Source organism: Triturus cristatus, chromosome 3_2 (genome assembly GCF_964204655.1).
Source record: "Triturus cristatus chromosome 3_2, aTriCri1.1, whole genome shotgun sequence".
In the NCBI taxonomy this organism is placed as follows: domain Eukaryota; kingdom Metazoa; phylum Chordata; class Amphibia; order Caudata; family Salamandridae; genus Triturus; species Triturus cristatus.
This window is the reverse complement of record NC_140584.1, coordinates 763,317,254-763,342,850: the sequence shown is the minus strand read 5'-3', so window position 1 is coordinate 763,342,850 and position 25,597 is coordinate 763,317,254. Positions and strand designations below refer to the sequence as shown.

At 45.6% G+C, this 25,597-nt stretch overlaps 1 protein-coding gene across 1 annotated transcript in view; it reads right to left on the bottom strand.

Annotated features, from left to right (window-relative positions):
• The window catches only part of PTH2R (parathyroid hormone 2 receptor), a 1,278,649-nt gene that overhangs the window by 723,036 nt on the left and 530,016 nt on the right, over positions 1 to 25,597 (bottom strand). Inside the window, exon 4 of the mRNA XM_085646864.1 lies at positions 20,585 to 20,706. Coding sequence (XP_085502990.1) covers positions 20,585 to 20,706 — 122 coding nt within the window. The remainder of the gene's footprint in view (positions 1 to 20,584; positions 20,707 to 25,597) is intronic.

Below are 25,597 nucleotides of genomic sequence, written 5' to 3'. Positions count from 1 at the left end.
ATCTTCCCTGGACCGGAAACAAGCATCCTGGGACTGGTTTTGGGTTCATAACCCTCATTAGCCAGGCTAGCTTGAATCCAGTGGCAAAGTGAGCAAGGGACCCACATCTGGGCATACCCTGCCAACTTAGGGCGAACAAAGAAATACCAGAGGGTAACTGTGGCCCACAGGTGTAGGAGAAGGAAAGAGAGAGAAGAGAAAGAGGGAGAGCAAGAGAGAGAGAGAAAGAGGAGAGAGATTTACAACTGAAAGTCACTGAGGTGTTTCGGTAGCATCACCGCACGGCCCTTGTGAGTGTGCGTGCCGATCTCTTGTTCTTTTCTTCTATGGGATCCATCTGGACTCCTGGCCTCCTCCTGGTCTCTCCGGAAGACGTTGGGTGTCTCGCAAGGAGTGCCCCTTACGTCTGTGTCCTGGCTTGACGGACACCGCATCGGTTGTCTAGGTGACTGTTCTCCGCCCCGGCTGCGGTGCCGGCCGCCTCCGTGGGCTCTGTAGCTGTAGCTGCCACTCCCGCAATGCAGGGGCTTTCATCTAGATCGGTGTTGTTCAAGCCCCACCGCAGGATCTTGTTGCACGTGGCCATTTTGGACTGTGACCAAACCTTGCCATCGCTCAACAAGTCAGAACGGGTGTAAGCTTGTATGACCCGCAGGGGCTCTCTGAACTTGCTGTCTTATTTGAGTTATGGTTGGCCCTTTTTGACTCGGACACAATCGCCCTCCACCAGTGTGACTTCCCGCACACTGTTCCTTTTGTCGTAATGTGCCTTGTAAATGCTTTGAGCCTTCTCTATGTTGCTGCGGACAATGGCCGGGGACCATTTGCTCCGGAGTCTCATGGTCATCCAGGCTGTTTTGTCCCTGGTGAAGGGTTCTCTGCCTCTGAGGATCTTAAACGGGCTGTATCCTGTGAGGGTGGGTGTGATGCGGTAGGCCCATACTGTGCTTCTGACTTCGGACTCCCAGTTCTTGCCGGCGCTGATGGCTGCTTGAATCGAGCCCATGATCACCCTGTTAAAGCGTTCCACTTGGCCGTTGCCCGCTGGGTGGTAGACTGGCATGCACTTCGTCTGGATTCCGTTTCAGTTGGTGAAAGCTGTCCACTTGGCTGATGTGAGCCGTGGTCCTTTGTCACTGGTGATGGACTTAGGGATTTCCTCCCTCAAGAAGATGGTGGTGAGGAAGGTGATGATAATGTCGAAATCCACTGATTCACTGATTTCGAGTTCTGGCCACTTGGAGTAGCGGTCCACGACGACGATGAGGTGTTTGGGGGGTATACCCCAGGTGTCTAGGACAGGACCTATGATATCGATGGACAAGTCCTCCCATGGGTTGTTGGGAGTGGAGAACTCACCCCTGGGGGGTCTCAGGGTGACAAGGGTTTTGTCCGCCCTGACGCAATAGGCACAGTCTCTCACAAACCTTTCCACCTGGATGTCCATAGCAGGCCACCAGTACAGCTGTTTCATCCGTCTTTTGGATATTCCGATGCCAAGATGGCCTTCGTGGTTGATGTGGAGAATGTGGTCGTATAGGGCCTTCGGGGGCACCACTTTGTCACCCCGCAGAAGAAATATGGGGTCCTCACCAAGAGAGAGTTCCTCACAGAATTCCGAAACACTCCTGAGGTTGCTGTCGGTGTGCTTCTTCTCCGGCCAGCCTTGCGTGACGTACAGCTTGACTTTGGAGAGTTCTGTGTCCTGCGTGTAGGCTTCTGCCCTGTCCTGGGCGCTGATGGAGTGTTCATGATCCGTCATGAAGGCGACGCTGTAATCATGCCAATCTTATGATGTGACGGGGTCTTCCATGGCTGCTGCCCTGCTCAGGAAATCCGCCACTCTGTTCTGTGGCCCCGGGATGTACTCCACGTCGTATACATAGTCCAGAAGACGCAATGTTATTTTGGCAATGCGACGAGTGGCCGTCACGTTGCCGCTGGATGTGAGGACTTTGATCAGGGGCTTGTGGTCGGTGCGGAGCGTGAACCGTGTTCCCCACAGATACTGCCGGAATTTTTCCATCGCCCTGATGACTGCTAGCATTTCCTTCTCAATCACGCTGTATTTCTCTTCGCTGGGGGTGAGGGAGCGCAAAGCGAACCCCACCGTGGTCTTGGCGCAATCAGGAGTCCTCTGGGAGAGGACTGCACCCAGTCCTTTGTCACTGGCATCTGTGGTCAGGATGCTGGACGCCTCGCTGCCAAATCCATGTATGGTAACCGCCTCACAGATATCTTGTTTGATGGCTAAGAATTCTGCTTCCGTCTCTTCCGACCAGGAAAATGTGTTCTTCTCCTTGAGCAGTTGGCGCATGCTGTGCGTCTTGGTCGCGAAGTTCCTGACGAACTTGCTGTAGAACTCCGCCAACCCCAAAAAAGTGTGAACATCTTCTTTGGTTTTTGGGGGCGGGCCGACATAATGGCCTCCACGTCTGCAGATTTGGGGGTGATGCCCCTGTCACTGATTTCATGCCCTAGGTATGTGACTTTGCGGAGACCAAATTTGCATTTCTCTAATTCAGCCGTGAGGCCATGAACTGCTAGCGTGTGTAGGACGGTGTGCAGGATGTTATGTTCCGCTTTGGACTTCCCCATGAGGAGGATGTTGTCCTGAAAGTAGAGGACTCCATGGACACCTTGGAACAGCTGGTGCATGAGCTTCTGGAAAACTGCAGCCGCGGATGCGAGCCCAAAGGGCATGCGTCGGAACCTGTAGCATCCAAAGGGTGTGATGAAGGATGTGAGATGTCGACATGATGGGTGGAGTGATACCTGGTGGTAGGCGGCTTCAAAGTCAATGGTAGAGAACCACTGGATACCTTTGGTCTGGGCAAGCAGTTCATTTATCTTGGGCAGTGGGAACTTGTCCACAATAATGTTTTTGTTGAGTTTGGGGAGATCAATGCAGAGGCGAATCTTCCCGCTTTGTGTTTGCGCCACGACCAAAGGGGCAAGCCATTCGGCGCATGCGATTGGTTCAATGATGCCGCTGTCTTCTAGGTGCTCAAGTTCTAGCTGTACTGCTTCTCGACAGTTGAACGGGATGTTCCGGACTTTGTGGGAGACTGGTACCGCTCTGTCCTTAAGTACAATCTTGTGGGAGAACTTGCACATCTTCCCGATTTGGTTGCTGAAGACAGTGGGGAACTCTGCTTGGAGCAAGGACGGCATTGACGTGTCGTCCATCAGGAGCACTTGAGTGGCGCCGCCGGGGTTGAGCTGGATGGCGAGCTCTCCTTGGTCCACCCAACCCAAGACTGATGGGCCCTTCTGTGCCACGTACATCTTCGCTGTGGTGTGCCTTCCCTTGAATTCGAACCGGAGCCGCTGGAAACCTACCATGGAGATCCGTTCTCCTGTGTATGTGACAGGATGGATGTCTGTGGGGTGAAGATGATCTCCCACCACTTGGGGCGAAGTCACAATCCCAAATCTGTTTCTGGATGATGGTGTATGGCGAACTGGAATCTGCCACCATGCTGACGTGGACGCCCCGATGGATAACTGGCAAGAGGGTTTTTTGGTTGGGCCTCCACCTATTCATAAGATGTGATCTTCAATGCAAAGAATGCTATCTGGGTTGGAGAGCTCTGCTCCATCTTGATCATCGGAGGCATCCTGGATGTATTTCACTGCAGCGTTTCTGGGCCTTCCCAGGTCTGGGCGGCAGACCTTCCCGAAGTGTCTTGTGATGCTGCAGAAGGAGCATTTGACGTGGAACGCCAGGCATTTTTTGTCATTGCCCATGTGGGAGCAGCTGCCGCATCTGTAACAGGCACTTTGTTTGCCCTGAGGGGCGCGACTGGGACCTCTGCCCCCGGACGTGGATTGTCGGGTTGAGGCAGAGTCTGTTGTTGTTTTTGGCAGCTGCCCTTTCCGGGCGGTGATTTTACATACCGTGGATTGTGGTGCCGTGTCTTTCTTAGCTGCTAGAGCGCTTCGTTTGGATAGCTACGCTCGTTTTTCTATTGCGATGATTTGTGGAAGGGGCGCATCGGCGCTTACCCAGAGTTTTTCCTGGACGCTCGTGTGGGTGGAGTGCATGATGATTTGGTCCTTTATGAGTTCGTCGTGCAGGGTACCAAACTTGCAGTTGATGGCCAGTTTCTTGAGGGCCGCTACATAGTCCTCCACTGATTCCGATTCCGTTTGCTTCCTTTGGAAGAAATTGAAGCGGTCAATGGCCGTGCATATCACGGGCTGGTAATGGCTGTCCAGGTCGTCGAGGGTGTGTTGGAAAACATCATCGTCGGACGATGGCCTGGCCTTCTTCACCATTTGGTAGTACACACGCAGACCCTTCGGCCCCAGGTTGTGTAATAGGATCTTCTTCTGCCGTTTGCTGGAGAACTCCTCCTCGCCTTCATCTTCCAACACTGAGAGGTAATTCAAGAAATACCCCTTCCAGTCAGCCCATTTCATGGCTGGTTCCCTGGGCTTTGGCAAAAAGGGCACTGGATTTGTCAAGGAGAAGGTCTGGGCACACATGGTGTGTGTGGCGTGGACAGCGGTGGATCCTCACATCGCACATAGTACCCCGAAGAATTCCTTCCGGCTTGGAGGGGTGCACGCCTGCGCGGGCCAAGAGGACATAGCCTGCGGAGATGTAGGAGGCAGAGTGCTGCTATGGGGCATCTCTACTGCTGGTGGGCAGGCAGCTTTGTGGCCCTTTTATCTTTGAGGTCGCAGGGGGCCAGCTGAGGGTACTTCTGTGAGAGCAGAGGCAGAACACCCAGCCCTCGTGAAGAGCAAATGGCGTGGCAGGTGCGCGCCCAGGTACGCGCCGAGGTCACCACGTGCTGGGAATGGCGTCACTTGAAGGTGGCACTGGGAGTGATATGCCCCTGTGCACGGCTTTGCAGTGAACCGTGTGCACTCTTTGTGATGAGGCCTGGCGGTAGCTGCCCCCAGGGTACAGGCTTTACACTGCCGTGGTGGATTCCCTTGTACATAGGCTAGATGATGGCCGCCCTGTAGTACTGGCCACGCCACAAAGAGGGGAGCGTGGATCCCCTGCTGCGAGCCGAATCGCACGCTGATAGGGCGGCGGAGTGTGGCCTGGAGCCGCGAGCCGAGTTGTGTGCCGAAATTGAGGCAGAAAATGGGCCTGGCGCTGCGCACCAACCTACGCGCCAAAAATGGAGCGGAATGAGGCTTAGCGCTGTGCGCCAGAATGCGTGCCGAAGGTAAGGCGGCTGGAGACTACGCGCAGCTAAGTCACTACGGCAGCTGCTAATTAGCGGAGGCTGGAGGGACGCGAGCAGCTGTGCGCATCTTGCCTGAAGGCTGTCGCCAGCTTCCCCTACCTGATTTGAGTCCGGCAGTGGTAGGTTACTCCCCCTTGTCGCCACTGTGGGATATTGATGATCAACCCCTCCGAGGAAGAAGGACAGAGACTGGGGCTGGTGAACTACTCTTTATTGCTCATAAAGATTATTGGGCATAGGGGAAGCCGGTATCCTCGTTGCTGTGCCGCAGTCCGACTCCTGCTCCGTGTCACATCCTCCCCCATGCCTTGCGGCAGGTCACGTGATGAGGGAGGCTAGACCGCGACATTACACCCAGTTAAATGATGTAATAATAATGTACACTACACTGGGACTTTAGGACAGAATAATCATGTCACCCCCTTCTTCATGGAATTCCTGTGCCTCACCTTTCAAGTCCACACCATCTTCCAAAGCAGCTGCATCATTTACATGTCTATCACAGCATGAACCTTCATGTGCCTGGCAGGCAAGCTTACAGTCTTTGGTGGCAAAAAAAACAATTACGTTATAAATCTTTCCAATCCATGCAACCAGGATCTGGAACAACATATTCTTAACAGGGTCACCTGAATCCTGCTTTGTTCCAGGAATGTGATGGAGACATTACCTCTTTAAATAACACCACATGTCACAAAAGTCCACATAACTACTATGTTTCAAATCAAGTGATGACTGTAGCCTTGCCTCTGACCCTGTAAAGCACTCTGCTTCCATTTGGCTATATTGAAGTTATCCAAACACAACATACATACATACAAAGTGTTGCTATGTCATGAAACACAGTAATCACAATATGCAGGTTTACTGCATCATAATCGGTTTTTGGAGCACAGAATGAGGCATAACATATGAACTTAGTGTTTCTGGAACCATATGTACATTTCTTGCCTATTTCTGAGATGCTTACACTGTCCACATTTTACAACGTTTTTCATGGACAAATGTATGTAGAAATGTACTACTTTATAACAATTTCAAAATGAATCACAACGAAACTAAGAGACATCTCTCTAGTTACTCTACTCAGTGGCATAGGTTTATACCATTTCCCTTTACCTCAGACATTGTGTTAATACAACAATGAAGAAAATCAGAGAAGAAAAGAGCAGCTCTGTAAATAAGAACTGTTAGACCTGCACCCTTGCGTGGAAGCCCCCCAAATGTTTTACCTTCACCCCTTGTGTTTTGCTCAGTTTGTGTTGATTTTAGAACTCTGTTCACTTTACCACTGCAAACCAGTGCTAAACAGTTTGTGTTCTCTCCCTCAAGCATGGTAAAATTGCCCCATACCCAATTGTCACATTTAGTTTACTTGTACATCCCTAGTAATTGGTACTACCAGTACACAAAGCCTGTAAATTAAATGCTACTAGAAGGCCGACAGCACTCATTGTGCAACCAACTAGAGTAGCACTTTAAAACATGTTTAAAGCCTACCGCTGCAGCCTGTAGTGCAGTTTTAGATTGCCATTTCACCCTGACAGAGTAAACCTTTGACAGGTCTAAACCTTTCTTTTTAATAATTATAAATTACCCTTAACATAAGCCTTAAAAGCTCATATGGCAGTGTGCATGGTATTTAAAAAGTAGGACATATGTGTTAAAGCTTTAAATTTTCTGGCAGTGAAAAACTCCTAAAGTCAGTCCTCATGACATTTCTTAGGTATTAAATTTAGATTAAGAACAAGTAGAGATATACTCTTGGAATCATTAATGGTAAAGTCAGACTTTAAGTTACAGTTCTATAAATGGCACTATTAGAAAGTTGGCATTTTTGTGCCCACCCCAATTATGCCTACTGCCAGTAGTCAGGGTTTCACTGGCCCTTCAAATGTCTCCCCCTGCAGCACACACAAAGGAAACTGACACCAGGTCGACCCTTGACTTTAGTCACCATAGACTGTTTTCAGCCAAAGCCACGAAGACTGAAAGCATTACCCCCTCCCCCAGGCTGGAACTGGGGATAAAAGGTGGCACTCTCAGATCCCACATCTGATCCCTTCTGAACCTATGGAAGAATCAGAAGCAGGTTAGCTTTGCTGCCCTTCAGTCGAAAGACTGCCCTGCTGCCTGAGGAAGAAAAGCCAACCTATTCCTTGAACAGAGGACCACCAGAGTGAGTTGGCCTCAGGAACACAACAAGCTCCATAAATCTGCCCTGCAACTGCCCAGGCAAGTCCTGAACCCAAAGAAACGCCACCCAGGTCTGGGACCCTTGGCTGGAGTCAAAATGTACTCCTCCCGGCTGCAACTGATGGTTTCATCAGAACCTACACAGTGCAATGCAAGCCGAAGCAGGACATCGCATCACATAACCTTGCAACTCCTGACTGGTGGCTTCCTTGGCACTGACTCAGCATGATGCAACCGGATGCAGGACTTTGTGTCACAACACCTTGCAGCTTCTGATCGGTGGCTTCATCGAAACTGATGCAGCGTACCACAGACTGATGCAGGACGTCCATCTAAACACCAAAGACACAACGGTGCAACTCCCATCACGGTCAGCCTGAACTTGTAACTTTGACCCGATCTAACATGACCAGATTACCACGAGGGGAGCTTTTCTCTTTTTGGCATGGTTTTCTCTCTGAACCTTAAAAACTCACATATTTGGTTCTACTGATTGGTTATTGAACATCTTAGGGTGATTTCATTTAACAAAGTCTACTGTATCTTCATAAATTGGTTTAACATTTTTCTAGTTTTGTATTTTCACTTTATTAGAGTCTGTGTAACATATTAAAACTTTACACTTTGCCTCTAAGTGGATCCTGACTGCTTCGTGTCAAGCCACTAGAAGGTTAGGCATAGCATAATATAGTGCCTTTTGCAGTTCACCCTGACAAGGATTGTGGTTGTTGCTTGAGTATGGTTTCCAACCCTAACCTATAATTGATTTCTTACATTGGTGGTAGCTGTGGGATCTAGAACTAGTATTTGTGATTTGCATAGCACTAAAATCCCTTATAAAAAAAATCTAACATCAGAGTTTACCTCTTTTTAAACTCTCCTTAGGTTTTGATTTGGCAATTTTTTACCTTTTTCCAAATTTAAGTTGACCTCACATCCTTTGTGGTACAATGAAGTAGGAACGGGGCAATGCGGACAGCCTCAGCTGGGTGGAGCAGCAGAGGCTCTCCAATGAGAGTGGGCTAAATGTGGGGAGAAAGGACACCAAAGTGGTACTCCATATAGCCCTCACAACCCTTGAGGAGATTTGGAAGAATGCTAGCTACACCAGAGAGGCAAGAAGAGTAAAGCCTTGAGGGTGAGAAGATAGACTTAGAGGAGGAGGAGGTGGAAGAAGAGGGCCTGGTCACAGTTCCTAAGCTGCATCCCCCCCGAGGGGAAGGGAAGAATGTTTCAAAACCAGATGTGGTGTTAGTCTAGAAAATTCACATAAAAGGATGGCACCAGGTATAAATAATGAACCTCCTGAGCCCCTCTTCAGTACACTCCTGGACCTGCAAATATTATCGAAGATGGACTGCCTTGTTCTCCAGAGGACTGTCCTGCTGCCTGAGGCTTGATTTGTTCCCTTGAAGACTGCTCTGCTGCTTAAGGCCTGCCTTGTTCCCCAGAGGACTGCTCTACGGCTAGCAGAGGACTGTCCTGCTGCTTGAGGCTTGCCTTGCTTCCCACAGGATTTCTCTGCAACATAAGGCCTGTCTTGTTCCCCAGAGGACTACCCCACTACTTGAGGCCTGCTGTGCTCTCTGTGAAGAAAGACTGCACCTGCTCCCTTCATCCCAGGCTACCTGACGGACTCCAACGGTCAGTTGGATGACCTCCTGTTCTGAGCTAAAGTGACACAACAAGCTCCAGAGGCCTCCTAGCAGGTGATCATCTAGAAATGCACTGACCCTAGCCCTGCTGGCCTCTGCTAGAGTGAGTCACTAAACCTAAGGGGTTGCCCTCCCAGGTCCTAGTCCCTTGGCTGACATCAGATTAAACCCCTTTAGAAGAAAAAGAGAAATCCTGAAGTTCTGGACTCTTTGAGAAGGTGACTTTTTCAGCAGGGCCAACCTGGTCCTTTTATCCGGCCTGTGCTCCATAGTGGTCATCCTGAACATGTGACTTCACCCAGTCTAGCACTGCCAGATGACTGTGAGTGGTGGATTGTGCTTTTAAGACCTATACCTACGTAAAACTCTAAAACTGCATGTTTTGGGAATTCTTGATTGGAGTTTTGTCATTTTGTCATTCTATTCATTAAAATTTACTCTACTTTTCTACATTGGTTTGGGTCTTTTCTTGTGTTGTGCTGTAGCTTTATTACTGTTTGTATATGTGATAAATACTTTACACTTTGGCTCTAATTTAAGCCTGACTGCTTTGTGGTAAGCTACCAGAGAGTTCAGCACAGGTAATTTACTGACGTTTTTGATTCACTCTGACAAGGATTGTAGTTGCCCCTTAACCAATAACTTGATGTCTTACACCTTCTCTCTTCCTTCAGCTTAACTCATCTTACAATGAGGTAAACATGTGCTGCAATGCACATCACGTCCAGCCTCACATACTTGAATTCAGTCTTCCTTAATGGCATCCTAGTTTGTGTGATCTTTTATCAACCAGAGCACACGCACCTCTTCTGTTCTATGCACTGGGCGTCATACTTCATTTTCTGCTGCAGCATAAATCTTCTACTTAAATGAAACCCATGTAGACACTTTGGTCACACATGCCAGCGCAAGAGATTTGGGGCACTGGATCTTAAACAGAGGCCAGCGTTAATTTCTGTCATTAATTTGTGGGCAGTGTTTATGAGGGTGATGGAGCAGGTAGTGCAAACTTTTGTATACCTCCTCTATTCCTGCATGAAAATACTAATTATATAATCTATTAATTATAATAATATTAAATGAGTATTGCATGTATACTAATCAACATTATTAAAACTTAAACTACACATGGGATTTGCTATTTGCGTGGCTAAATAACTCTTATAACTAAAATGTGCACGCATATTAAGATAGTGTATGTGGTAATAGAATACTACATGATATATGTTGCTTTGTGATGTTGCACCCTCGAGAAGGATCGAAAAAGGTGAATATAATTGCTTTAAATGTCGCTATATGCTAGATAAATACAAGCACATAGAGGGCTTAGCCAGGGGTTAACATTAGAATCACCATTTCTATGAATTAATTATTATTTTGTGTTTGTTTCGCTTAAGTTGGCATCTGGGTCTAAATCCAATAAGGCCGCTGACACCACACGCAGACGTGGCCACTGTCTCATGAGGCGCGGAGTGAGCTGCACATGTGCAAGAAATCTCCTAAACCTCATAGCGACCTTTGCACATCATGTACCCAGTCAAGGATATGAAACGGGACGTTCGCCAAGACAGGGGAACAATCAACCTTACAGTAATCCGGAACAAGCCGACACTTCGCTGACCAATGACCTTACCCCTCGAACTGTACTAAAAATCTTGGAATAAAAGTCGGACCATCTCAACCAGCCAATCACGACTGTTCTAAAGCTTAAATTTGCATCTTCTTTAACTTGATTTTATTATAAAAAGCGTAGTAGAAAAGGGAGGGGTACTCAACTACTTCATCTTTTCTTTGTTTGAAGCTATGTTCGTGAAGCCTTTCCTGATGATCCAGATGCTGCCCTACCGCTTGATTACTGCAAACTGTTTCTAAATCCATGGGCTATGATAGATGCTTGCACGATTTCTGGTCCTTTGATAAATTGGGACTGTACCGTGCTGAGCAGAGGACTTTGAGCTTTGGCCTGCTTTCCAGGACAGTTTACAACAAAATTTGGTTATGCAGAGCCAATGAATTAGAGGACTTCAAATAGCCAGATTAGGTAAATATGATGTTCTGTGATTTATTTGAATTGATCTAAAAATTCTAAACTTTGACGAGACAAATGCAAACATTAATCATTATGAAAATGTAGATAAACAAATATTGATTAACAAGAAATATGAGTTTGTGGTTTCGTTAAGGGATATAAGGATTCTGAGTCTTAAAATGTGTTTTAGCTGGTTCTAAATCACCATCAACCAATCCAACTAAATTGGTCCGTTGACCAAGTGGGTGGAGTGCCTTGATGTTTGGGGCTAGGGATCTATATCCGAAGGATGTTGATGTATATCATGTAAATTGACTTTCTCTCTCCCTATCGGCTATAAGGTATTTCCCCCCACATGTCCAGCGCTTGAATTACTCATCCCTCCTGTGTGCAGACTTGTGAGAGAGACGTATGAGTGTTGGTGTTATGGGCCCCACCAATGAATGTGTGTGTGAATGAGCTAGTGTGACGTTGGGTCTGCGATGCAGGGAGGATATCAGTAAATGTTGTTCCCCATTTCCAGATTTGTGCTGGATCAAGGGAACAACAGAGCATTAGAATGCCTCCAGATGTAACAAGCTGGGCAGCCGAGGCTGTCTTGAGATAGCCCTTAGCAAATATTCAGAGGAGGAGTTTTTCATTCAAGCTCTGTAAGCCTTCTTCTATCCTGTCTGCTCACCGCGGTATTATTGGACATTAGCTCACTGAGTACTCCTACGGTCATCATCCTCTCCTTTCTGTCATTGCAGCATAATATTTCTTGCTTGCTATTTGTAAGAGATGGGGCAATACTCACACAGACTGGTATCACAAACTGAAATCGAAGCTTTGCTGCTTTGTAATGACAGCATGTTTGGGTGTGACTGCGTTCAGACAAAGTCTAGTTTCAGAACATGACATCGCAGCTGTATGCATACAGGAAATGCGCAAAGCTGCGCTCCGTGCATGGCTACCCCTTTTTTTTTTTAAGTACGGCTGCCGCCTTTTCTCCTTTGTGAAAGAATAAAGATGCTGGCGCCCACCAACAGGTGACCTACATTTGTGTTGCTGTGCACGTCCAGTGCAAACATCTGTCAATACCTAGATTCTGTCTAACATTGGTCTGTGCGAAATATGTGGGATTTTATGAAAATTACGCAAAAAAAGTCACAAAATCCATTCTGCTTTATTTTTGGAAACATTTAATGCACGGTCACACCACGTGGTCTTAATTCAGGCAAGGCAAAGGGACTAGTTCGAGCTGGTAATGTCGCTCACAAGACATTTTCTGTTCTAACCAATCCCCACGGTAAAAGAGTTTCTGAAATGTTATAATCTTAAATTCACTCAGTTTCGAAAAATTCACATAATTCAAAAATCCCAAATTTTATGGGCGTGAGTACATTTTACATAATTGCCTCACCCAAAGTCTAGGCACCATTCATTTCTATGGGTAGGACCGCATTCCTGGTTTTAACTCCGCACTACCGATCCATTTAAATTGTAAACCAGTTTGGTGCTCTTTAAAACTAGACGCGCGCAGTATCCCGTCTGCTATTCTCCTCTTCCACTGTCATCGATTCTAGCCAAAGGCAGGTAAATTGAGGTTCACACATGGCCTTTGATGTAATGTAGGTCTTATACAATAAACTCACTCGTCTAGAGGATGCAATTGTTCTCCAATCTAATTACGCTCTTTTCATCGATCTAGCAGGATAGATTACACTATCTAGGGTTAGAGAGGATCTGTTGGCTGAACGAAGATCTGTAGCCGGCGTGTTAGAAAACCCTTTAGTTGCCTGACTGTTAAGCAGTTGTGTTTACCTCACAATGCATTCTGGTATTTAACATGCAAACCAGTGGCCTGAAGTATGCATATGCATTCAGCAGCACACACCCAACCCGCTGAACTGTCCAGAAATGATCTGCATCTCCAGTGAGTGTCTCGTGCTGCACGTTTAGTTCCACACTAGGATGATACATGAAGCTCCTTAATACTCTGCCTCTTGTAGCACATACTTTGGCTTGCGCGACACAAGACTGCTAGTAGTACAGTAGTGCGGAGCATTTTGAAAGGAATCAATATAGATTTGGGTAGGGTACAGGATATGTGGACTTAAGGTGTCAGCTCTATACATGTTTGCAGAATTGTTTCCTGTTCCGGGCTGTTTTGCTGAAATATGTGTGTGTCAGATGTGTTAGTCCTGATAGTTCAATGGTAGGACACAAGGACTGCAACTCCCAACATGCAATTGTTTGTCAATTGAAAGCTCAGAAGGGCAAATGGGATGTCTGGCACAGATCATGCTATGTATGCTACATGTGAACTATTTGTGAGGTTGTTGGATGCCTGACGGTAGCTATTCCAAGAAACCTTGGCTTACCCGGGGTTGCTGACACAGCACATAACTGTGGGCTCCTCATATGTAGCTCTAATAGTCTTTAAATAACTTTGCCTATGCCTGCCCTTCTGCGCTCTGTGCTTGATGGTGTAACTCTCTCACTCCTGAAAGGAAACTCAATATAATCATTTAATCTGGATGTTGGCTTAGCTCCATGTTGACCATGGCAGGACTCTCTGGATTGCTCATCATGGATTCTGAGTTTCCAGTGCTTGCTGTTAGGTCACTCACCTGCTGCCCTTGCGCAAGTGCATTAAAGCTGGCTTCATGTAACCAATGCATGACCGAGTGACGCTCACCTGTCCCTCTTGGGTGGACTTTGCTGAGCATTTACCCTTTCTGCCCATATAAAGTACTAGTGGGGTTCCCTCATGCATCACCTTGGTTGACTTCAGAGATCGCCTGCCATCACTGCCTGTATCCATTAATTGCCTCTGTCCTTCCGGGTTGCTTCTCAACCAAGCAAATCTTCTACATCACTTAAATTCCTAAATCCAGTCCAATGCAGTAGAGTCACAACAAAAGCACCACTTTGCTCAGTCAGACACAGAAACAAAACAATTGCCCACACAGGTGACACTGCAAGTCAATACTTTTTCAACGAAGCACACCTAAGCTATAAACTTCCATTGAATATTGAAACATTCGTCACAAAATACCCAATTTCACACAGCCCTAGATAACTTCCAACTAGTAAGCATGATGACATATGTCTGCACTACTGTTGTTTTCAGAGACTCTCTTGTCGCAAATGATAAAAATAGAACATTTTACTGAAGAAATAGCAAGTAATACTTGAGTAAAGTACAGATGACTGTAACATAAAACAGCCGCCACTGGGCAAAGACAGGGCAGGTGAACAGAGGGATTAACAATGTTTTAAAGTGACACAGGCAAATTAACAACCAACAGTTTCAGGTTGTAGAAGATACACAGACTATAAGAAAGATTCATGGGAAGCATAGATATGTACTTTAAATGGTAATTTCTCTGCTTTGATTGCCAGAGATTATTTAGCAAACACAGTTAGCACAGGATCATTTTTCAAGGCGCTGTTCACTGACAGCTAAATAGTGGAAAGTGCTATCTGCAGCATGAGACTTGTGTGCATTAACAAGTACATTTCCTAAAGAAAACTGTGTTTTTTTTCAAACCAATGGTCAGTTTTAATGTCTGGACATAGCTGGAGATGACCAGAACATGTTGTGCCAACTGCCACCAACGTGTGCACATTTCATATTCACTAAAGGTAAAATTAATGGTTTCTATGGATGTGTATCATTGGGAACCGGCCAACAAACAGCTATGCTTACTATACCTTACTGTCACACATTCTCCTCTGCCGAATAAAGACCCTCACTTGCCCTTCCTTTAAACCGTAATACTTGTATGCCCTGAATATTTTGTGGATATGTGTATGTGGCTGATTTCTCATATTTTTGCTAACATGCACCAAGTATTACTGAGTGATGGAGAACATGTGTGATTACATAATGGTGGCAGTTCTTGCAGTATTGTGCGTGTTCTTCACATGGTGGTACTCACTACTGTGTAAGGTCTGTATTGCCATACTGATTGTCCTTCTTTATACATTTTGGGCATTCTCGACACAGTGGTGCCTGGCCCAGTGTGATGCTTACGCTGGCATAACATTAGCATTTGTTATATTTTCAAACAGTATCACTGCTGCCATAAGCCGGGGGCGGTCCTCCCTTAAATCAAACACTTACGGCCTTCTTCAGGGACTGGCAGCACTACTCCGCAACCCCAAGACACTTTGCAACTGCGCTACTTAGGCACCACGGAGCGGCCAGGAAGTATCAGGCAGTCCTGCAAGCCGAAGGTAGGCCCGCCCATCGCCCCAGTGCCCTGGAAGACTGAAAGCCCCGAGCTGGGGACGGGTGATCATCCACTTTACCAGTCTCTGAAATTGCCCCCCCTGCGGGTTGGAGAATTTATTACAACCAGAATGGTAGGTACGTCATCTTCGAGACCCTCAGGGCGGTATAAAAAACATAGAGGCAATCCAGTTGTCCATTGAGGAAGTGACCCGCGCTGACCACACCTGTATACTAGTTGGGCGACCAATTTTTTGCGAGTCCCCAAACAAGGCGCATACCCCACGTAGTGGGGCATCATAACCAGAAAGCTCTGCTGACATCTGCTAGACAGCGCCACCGGGGGTGACCGTGCTTGACAGTGGCGGGGGGTAAAAAAAGAGGACTTGTCACCTCTGGTACAGATCGTCCTTTGGGAGGCATATTCGTGGAACAACAGGACTCATCTACACCTGGTTAATTGCGCCACCATTTTCTTGAGGCCATGGGCAAGGGGGAGCCAAAGCAGAGGAAGTTAAACTTTGAAAAGGCTGGCAGCAGGACAGATTCTCCAAACACCACGATGGCGGAGGGAGAAAATAATATTACCGCCCCACCACAGACCCCCACACAAGGCACCGAAGCACTCATGGCCGAACTCAAAACGGACTTTAAGGCACTGGATACTCGTTTTGACGCGCTTGACAAACGGCTGGACAAAATGGGGGCCAGACTGGATCAGCATGACAAGAGACTCGACACTACTGAAGGCAGTATCTCGGACTTAGAGGATGGTTTGGGTCATGCTGCCAAGCTGTTGGAGAGAATGGAAGGCCTCCTCAAGAATATCACCTTAAAGAACGAGGACCTTGAACTAGAGGGAGACGCAACAACATTCGCATCATAGGAGTGCCTGAGTCAACGAATACAGGTCAACTGGATGGTTTTGTGGAGGTTCTCCTAACTGATTTATTCGGGAGGGAATCCTCACCTTTGATGTTGAAAGAGCACACAGGCCCGTCGGTCCCCGGCCTAACCCTGGTTATCCCCCCACCCTATTATTGCACGGCTTCTGAACTTTAAGGACAGGGATACAGCCTTGGGGATGGCACAAAACTGGGGGTCACTGGAATGGCAGGGCTCCTCCATCTACCTGTACCCTGATTTCACAGCGATGGTGCAAGAGCCCCGTCGGAAATTCGCAATGATCAAAACCACGCTACGCAAGGCAGGACTGAAATACGGAATGCTATATCCAGCGTGACTTAAGGTGGATGTCGATGGCAGATCAAGAATTTTCGATTCTCCAGTGGAGGCACAAGAGTTCCTAGGAACTCGAGCAAATATCGGGCCATCAAGGAAATCGCCCACACCAGAGCGTTCGCCCCAAAGGCCGGACTCCAGCTCCAGTATGCAACTGTTTACTGCCAGCTGAAAGACTTTGTTATTGCAACATGTTTATAAGTATTGGGTGTACTTACCTAATTCCTTCTTTTTTCCAGTAATTAAGGTAGTGGACTCAGGACACTGGCCATGCTGAACTCATTTTAATTGCATGTTTAAGTTACCGGGGATAAGGCGGGGCGTTGCCTCCCCCCAGTGCTTTTGCACATTTCTTGGTATGTTCACAGTTGGGAATAGTAACGTTTGCTTTAGAAAACTATTGGGATTTGGGATTTCCTCTAGGTCGAGGATGTGGGGATGGGCGGGTGGGGGTTTCTTTTGTTGTATGCTATTATCTGTTCCAGACACAATTGGTTCACTGTTATACACCAAATGCTGCTATTGATATACTTCTGCAGTTTACAACTGAGACCACATGTGAGGATGGCGGGTAGGCTCTCCACTGTCTCAGACATTAATTTCCTCACATGGAATGTGCAGGGTTTGAACAATACCAGAAAGGGAAAGCTTGTTTTAAATTATCTGCAGCGTAATAAGGCTGACATCGTGTTTCTACAGGAAACCCACCTGTCCCCCACCTCGCCTAACACATTTGCCTCTAGTTGGAGGCGCACCGCTGCTTTGCGGATTACAGTACATACTCCAGGGGCATAAACAATTGCCCTTCCAACTACACAGCGCACACAACAATAGGGCAGGCCGCTTTACTTTAGTACCATCGCTCTAATGTGTGTATATGCGCCAAATGTGGATGACCCAGAGTTTTTCCACACTCTGAATGCCCTGCTACTTCCCTTAGGTGCAGATTATATCTGCTTGGGGGTGATTTCAACCTTCTTCTGCTGCCAGAAAAGGATAGCACTGCAGATTCCCTAGCCAGAATGCCCCAAGCTAGCCGAGTGCTTGGAGATATTTGCGATTATCTTGGGCTGGTGGATATATAGTGTGCATATGGCCCGAACAAACTTGCATACACTCATTATTCAGCACCACACGACACTTGGGTGAGACTGGACTTCTGGCTGATCTCGCACACAATGGCTCTCTTTTTCCGGTCAATGATTCATCTGCCTAGAAAGTATTCGGACCACTCCCCGGTTGTCATGCAAATCCAACTCCCCAGATCAGAGGTTAGTGAGAGACAGTGGAGATTTCCAGAGCAGGCTCTAAATGATGCAGTATTCTCCGCAGAGATTTGGGAAGCAAGAGCGACATACTTTGATCTCAATGTGGGATTGGTCAGTGCATGGGCAACCTTGTGGGATGTATTCAAAGCATACATAAGGGGGGAATGCATCGCCAAGCATGCTGGGGTATTGTAGTCATTGAGAGGCATCATTGCTCGTATAGAGAACCAATTAAATGCATTAGATAAGGAGCAGCTCAAACAGCCAGACCCGGCTGGACAGGCCCGTCGCCTGTTGCTACTGACAGAGTTCAGGGAAGCTACTGAAAGTGAAATACATTTTCTGGAGAAATACGCCACCGATAGGCGGTATGGCAAGGGAGATAGGCCGGGTCACACATTGGCACAATTGTTGAAACCTTGCGTGAGGAAAGCTTCCATTACTTCCATCTACTTCAACGACGGGCAGGTACACACTGACACGCAGCAGATCAGGGAGGAGTTCCTTCAGTACTACACCATTTTATACACCACATGCACAGCGTACAATGCTGAAGACTGCAGGAAATACCTGAATGAGATAGCCATGGTATGGCTAGAAGACTATATGCAGAGGTTCTTAGCAGAGCCATTCTCCAAAAATGAAATAGTTAGTGCCATAGAGGCCTTAAATTGTACTACGGCGCTGGGGCTCGATGGCGTTACAGGCATATTTTACAAGCACTACACCTCCTTGAGGTATGTAATGAAGCCCTGGAAAATACATTTTTACCTCCCACACTCCGTGAGGCTGTAATTGTCTTGCTCCTCAAACCTGGCAAGGACCCACTAAGCTACTGCTCTTATAGTCCATTATCGCATTTGAATTTGGACTATAACATTTTGGCCTAAATGATTGTGTTGAGACTGGTTTTACACCTAGACATCATATCCCCGGTGCAGTCATGTTTCGTTCCCCACAGTTCCACGCGCTAAATCTGCGCACATTGTTCGCAGTGTTACACAGAATTGCGCCAGAGGTGCCTGCGGCGGCAGTCCTGCTAGACTCTTAAAAGGTATTTGACTCCTTAGAATGGCCTTTCATATGGGCCCCCTTCTCATCTCGTTAAACGCGGATGATGTCGTACTATATGTCCGCTGCCCGCAGGAAAATGTAGATCCCCTTATCAGAGAGATTCACCGCTTTAGTGTATACTTGGGATTGGGTATAAATTGGAGCACGTCCGAGCTACTCCCGTTATTGACTGGCACTGCCAAATGGGTGTCCAAATTCCCATAGAAGTGGTGCCACGACTCGGTCCAGTATTTGGGAATTCAAATCCATAGAGAAGCTGAGCAAACTGTTAGGCTGAATTACAGCTTGGCTGTACACAACCTAGAGGCGCAGAATGAATGTTGGATAAGGCTCCCGCTATCAATGTCTGGTAGAATTGCGCTAATGAAGATGAGAGTACTCCCTAAGTTCTTATACATGTTCCACATAAAAATGGGGGCCGGGTCGACCTTCATGGATCAGTTTGTTTTCAGTCGGGTACGCAGGGCACTATGAGCCAAAATATCTGAATACCCACTGGAACCGCAGTCTTTAGCTCCTTTAACCCTTTTAATACCTAATTCTGACAGGAGTAAATTAATCTCAAGGTTATACAAGGCCAGTATGACTCTTGTTCCGAGCCAGGACGCTGGGATCCGAGCAGCCTGGGAGCGAGACCTGTGGCACCCATCCTGGATGACCAGTGGGCTCTCTGCTGTTCGCAAATTAGAGAAGTCTCCCTTAACAGCAGGCATAAGCTGATACATTTTAAATATCTATGGAGGGTGTATATGACGCTTGCCAAGCTCCAGGCTTATGACCCAGCCCAGCCCCACAATTGCCGGAAGTGTGGAAGCCCACATGCTGATTTTTCCCACTTGACGTAGACTTGCCCCAAGATTGGGGAGTTCTGGACAGCCATTTTCACAGCAATATCCCAGATGATGCAGTTGGAAATAGACCCCACACCTGAGGTTGCAGTTCTGGGATATGTTTACAATATGTCAAAGAAACTACGCAAGTTCATTGCACTGGCGTTGCCATTGGCTAAATGCGAGATAGCTATTAGAAGAGGCAACAGAATTCTCCCTGCAAAAGATGCACGGCTTGTAAGTCTTACCTTCTGCAATACGAACTGCAAATTGTATGCCATGTTGCTCACACCCAGGTCCCGACCAAAAGACATATGGGGTCCGCTAAAGACATACTTGCAGAACCTGGAGCATACTTGCAGAACCTGGAGCCCATCACCCCTAACCACACACCTTCAGGAATAGTCCTGACCGGAGTGGGCTGAATGTAAGATGTAATAAAACATTGTACAAATATTTCCGGCAAGTGACGGGGATGCAGACAAGGACATTGGAGAATGGTTTGTTAATAAGAGGAATATCATGTAGCGGTCGAATAATGTATACTTTATCATTATTTGCTACATATTCTGTATATGACTAAGTACGATGGTATCATGCAGTTATAAATGGTAATGTTTGTGAATGAATCACAGTGAAATTCGTCACTTAGATATGTATATGTCGGAAAATGATAAAGTGTTAAAAAAACAACAAAAAAACCCAATTCCAATCCTGATCTGACTAATCACAAAAGTGGAACTATAAAGATACTGGCAGCAAACGTAAACATTTTCTTTGGTGTTTTTTTTAGCAAATATCTCTATCATTCTCACTCTTCTAACAGATAATTAGCAATACATAAAAATAAATAATATTTACTTTTCCAGTGTTGGTTTCAGCTTTCAAGAAGCGAATACAATCAGAGTAGTTTGCAAATGTCCGGTTTAAGATGTTTACATGGTCCCAGGTGCCATTTAGATTGCATCTTCTAAAAGCCACTCCTGGAAAGAGATAACGCAGAACAATAATCAAGAGATTAAAATAAAACGTTTTGTTCATTTCCATGAGCACTGCATGAGCAGTACTTATCTTAGAGAGCATCTATGTGCACAACATTCACATTTGTATGCCTAGCTTGTCACTCATAAATCTGAAACAGAATTATTGATGTTTTCAATAAATATGCAAAATGGGTTTTCCATAGATTGTAACTCAAAAATGGAAAAGGACAACCATGGCAATTGTTCTCAAAGGCCACTTCATATGTATCTAACCCTGTTATCATTTCCTTGACATCAAGCACATCTGAAACCGCAGATATATTTTGGCCATTGTGAGAGAGTCATTCTTTTTGCCATGATCACCCCCATTTTTTAACTTATGATTGTGCCCTGGGATCTGCTAACTAGGCCCAGGGCCAGTGCTCTGTTTAAAAGGTATATGGTAATTAGATATAATTACAATTAATATGACAACCTACCTGTAAGCCCCTAGTATACGGTAGGACATGTAGGCTTAGAGGCCTAGTAGATTTAATGCACTTAAGTGTGCACTATTGTAGTGCCTGCTGTCATTTGAAAAGTCAGCCCTGCCTTATAGGTTGCTTTTAAATTTAAATTATTTCATGATTCAACTTTGTAATCAAATGTACTTCGAAAGTATCAAAATATATTTTTTTGACATACAGGTCACCCTCAAGTTCTACCCTCGGTGCCTCAGGGCTAGAGTGCTGTCTAACTATAAGCAAGGGCATTATAAACAATGTGTTATTTGCCCTGGTGAGGGACAAACTGCCAATTTTGTTTTTCCCCATTGTAGCTCAAGGGCTCCATAGGCTAACATGGGAATACTTTATTAAAGTCTAACTATTGAAGAACGGAGATTCAAATATACTTCAAAGTATCAAAATGATAAAATAAATCAAACAATTTTCCACTGTTAGGTGTATAAATAACGATCACAGAAAATAAGTTCTAGAACTTTCTTTACTGATGAGCCGAAATCCTGCCTTACAGCAGCCCTTCTCTGGTTGGCCAGCCTCTGCCGAGGTGAGGCAAGCTGTCCGAATGAGTATGGAAGTGGCTAGACTAGAGACAAAGAACATCCTGTGGGAGGAGAACTGCAGCTGCAGAGCAAAAGACAGGATAGGGGTGGAGTGCCAAACTGGTCTTCAATGAAGGAACAACAGTTTAGGGCCACATAGGCTCACCCCTACATCCTGCATCCCCTGGCCAGACAGTTTCCCCTGTAATAAGACTAGCAGAGGGGGTGGAAGGGGAGTGTTAAGGAAACTTAGCCATGCCAGTGGGATAGCCTAGCCAGAGCTAACCCTCCAGGTGGATGTTTCTCCATTTTGGAAGAATAGCACTTTCGGGGTCAAGAAAATGCCACTTTGGAGGAAGTGGTCATACATGAGAGGGGCACTCTGCACCCCATTGGTCAGAGGTTCTTCCCTGCTTGTCAAGCAGGAACTGTGAATAAATATGGGAGCATTGCCCAGCAGCTGAGATCCCTGCCTGAAAAAACAAGGAGAATAAGGAATGCCCTCCTGGAACCCTGATCTGCACCCGAAGGATTGCACTCTGAAGGACTCCACTTGCTGCACAATCTGTAACTAAAGCCCTAAGGACTTTGCTTGGCTTCACAAGGATTAAGGAGTAGACTCTCTGAAAGCAAAAGGTTAACAGAGCTCCACCTCCATCATCTCTACCAAGAAGGATCCATCTGGAGTGAGTCCAGTGGACTTTTAAGGATTTGGACAGGTGCACAGCGGGAAACGTAGTCCCAACATCCCAAGGGCCATCTCAGAGATTCTTGACCCCTGGATTAGTGTTTTGAACTCTTTGAACCCACAAGAGAAAATACAGGAAGAAGTGCCAGAGGTTTGGAGAAGTTTGGAGCAACTTTGGTAAAAAGCTCCATAAGTTCCCCAACCCGTCATTGAGAATCAACTTTGAAATGCAACCTGGCCTGGATTATAGTTTTGTCCCTCCAAAAGCTCTGGAGCTCCAGCCATAGACAAGACTTCCAGAAGTTGACCGAGGCCTCACGCTGAACCAATCCGACAATGTCGCTGTGAATCTGGCCTGACAAAGTGCCTTGCTTGACGAAGAGAGAACAAGCTCTGAAAAAAGCTTCTAAATGTGAAGGTAAAATTTTGACTGAGGCTTTCTCCTTAGTGTATCTGACGCGCGCTCTATTGCGGTTGGCTTTATCCTACTCAAGGGCTATCAGATGTCCCAAGTTGGCACTTTTAGTTCTTAGACACTAGAAAGTGTTTATCTTTAGAAATTCATATCTCTGGTTATTTACATTGGATTTTTGTCATTTTAGTGTCTATTCGTATATAAAAAAAATATAACCTATGTTTATAAATTGGTGTTGGATTTTTATTGTGTGTTGTGTCGTTCTTTTTTAATATATTGGTGGATTTAAATGCTTTACACACCTGACTTTACACACCGCCGGCTTGCTCGCAGCCAGCTACATAGGGCTGAGCAAGGGTACCATTTATTGAGACCTTGGCTGAACCTTTTATTGTGTTTGTGTTTGTGGCCTTACTGCTAGTGGCAGGTCCCTACTTATTACTATTAATAAACCAATTTCCAACAGGCAGGTAATGCATTTACATAGCAAATTATTTGTATTAGTCTTTGAAATCATGCACTTCATAAACAGATTTAGGGGCTTATTTACAAGCCCTGTGCTCTGCCAGGTCACTTTTTGTGATGTTCTGGTGGCGCACAAGGCTTAGCCATATCTTCACAGTCCCGTAAAACCACCGTGCGTGGCCTTTCAAGGCCTTGTAGATCTAGAGTGAGGCAACGCAACGCAAGTCGATGCGTTGACTCACAATGTGATGGGGAGGCATGCAATGGTAGTTACGGTGGGTGTTCCCATGTAGAACCCATGGTATTTAAAACATTCCAAAATTTTCGTCGAGCTGTAAACCTGACAATGCGTCAACAGCCTATGCCTCCCCATGGGAGGAGCAATGCAGAGAAATAACCTTATTTCTTCTCGTTTATTTCCTCTTTCTATGTGCGCTGCATTCAGCAGCACACATAGAAAGAGAAAATCGCCTCCATTGATTTTTTGTGTGCAGTAAGGTATCCCTTCCTACACAAAACAATCTTCCTTACAACTCAGACACCCGTGCACCATGGTGCAAGGCTGCCTCCGTTGGCGCATATCAGCCAATAGAGCACCAGTGCAGGGAAAGAGGCCAGGAATGAAAGATACAGCGCATACCTGCCCTTTTCTTTTGCAGTTGGACATCGCCGCAGGAAGGCTTGTGGTGCTGCCCTGGCAAAATATTGTAAATGAGGCCCTCAGTGTTTAATCTTTCCTTGACTAAACAGGAATGATTCTTTTTTCCTACATTGTATTTTGTAAACGAAAATCAGTTTGGACTTCTTTAATGCTTTCACTTTTATTAATAGAGTCTTTTCAAATCCCAAATTGTGCAGGCCTCTGATACAAGGGAAAAGTAGCATAAACTGATACCAACCAATTCGAAATTTTGTGCATGAATGACAATGTGATTCAATTCATTATATTTGTTAGTATTGACCCTTTCCATTTACTCGTTTTGGTATGTACAGCTTGCCTTTTGAAACCAACTCTTTATGCATCCTATCATCTTTAGATTGTCGTTCTGTATGAATCCAGATTTACAGGTGGAACATTCTAAAAATATATTTCCCACTCTTCTTTTTCAACAGCTAATTTACTGATTTGAATGGTTCAGATTAAAATAATGTTTTAATCCCCTAATACTTATCGCTCTATTCTCCGACACATTTGCACTTCACACTGAATGGGTTACTGTTTGATTTAGCCCTTTTGCCATTATTATAGTTTGAATAATTGATAGAATGAATTGCAGCATTTTAAATAATTACACATTTAGGAGAATACTGAAAACCACACATCCTGTGCATGAATCAAAATATTTTGGCATTTATCTCAGACTGAAGTTCTATTGTTTGGGAAACAAAGAGAACAGATTTACAACATGAAACACGTTTGAATTTAATTTCTATTTAACAGCCTACAACAAAGAAATATGACACTGTTTATAGGGATCTGTTTAAAAATGGAAGCTTCGACGATTCTACTTGCAAATATTTTATATTTTAATTAACACACACGCATTGATTTTAGATTATGCTTCAAATTTCTACAGCAATATTTAAGAACGGTTGTGGACTCGATGGGTGGTAAAGATGGCACTGGAATCAACACATTTGCAGGATTTATTTGTGAGAGAGGAGGAAGGCGGCTGCCCTCTCTTTAGAGATTCTGGAGAAATCACAAGGGTGCAGGAGATTGTCAAGTTGTCTTTGTTCTCACCCGAACAAAAGAAAACTACAAATGGTTACCTTCTATGGTTCTCTCGTTTTGGAACAAGCTCTGGCTTGATACTCCCTTACCATTTTTAGGTCTCGACTACAGACCTTTACCTTAAACTGTCTGTTGACAACACATATTATTTCCAATGTATTACATATATTTATATTGAGGTTTGGGTCAGCCCTTCCCTCATGATTTGATAAGTTTTTGTTTATCTCACTTCCTTGCTCCGCATCCAATGGTTTTCACCCGGTCTCATAGTGTTCTAACTGGATGGTGTATTCTGCTTTCTTTATGTTTAATTTGTTAAATATTCTTCACATATTTGCATGACATCACAAACCAATACGAACAATCGACACTGGTGCATTGGGAGGGAGTCATACAAAAAAAGAATAGGGAGGGGTATTGGGAATCACAAAAGGAGAAAGCAAAAATGACACATCAGCAGGTAGGGGTCCACAAATCATAGGTGACTTTATCATGAACCCCAAACATCTCTTCAGGATCCTTGGCATCATTTTAAGAGGATCCAGA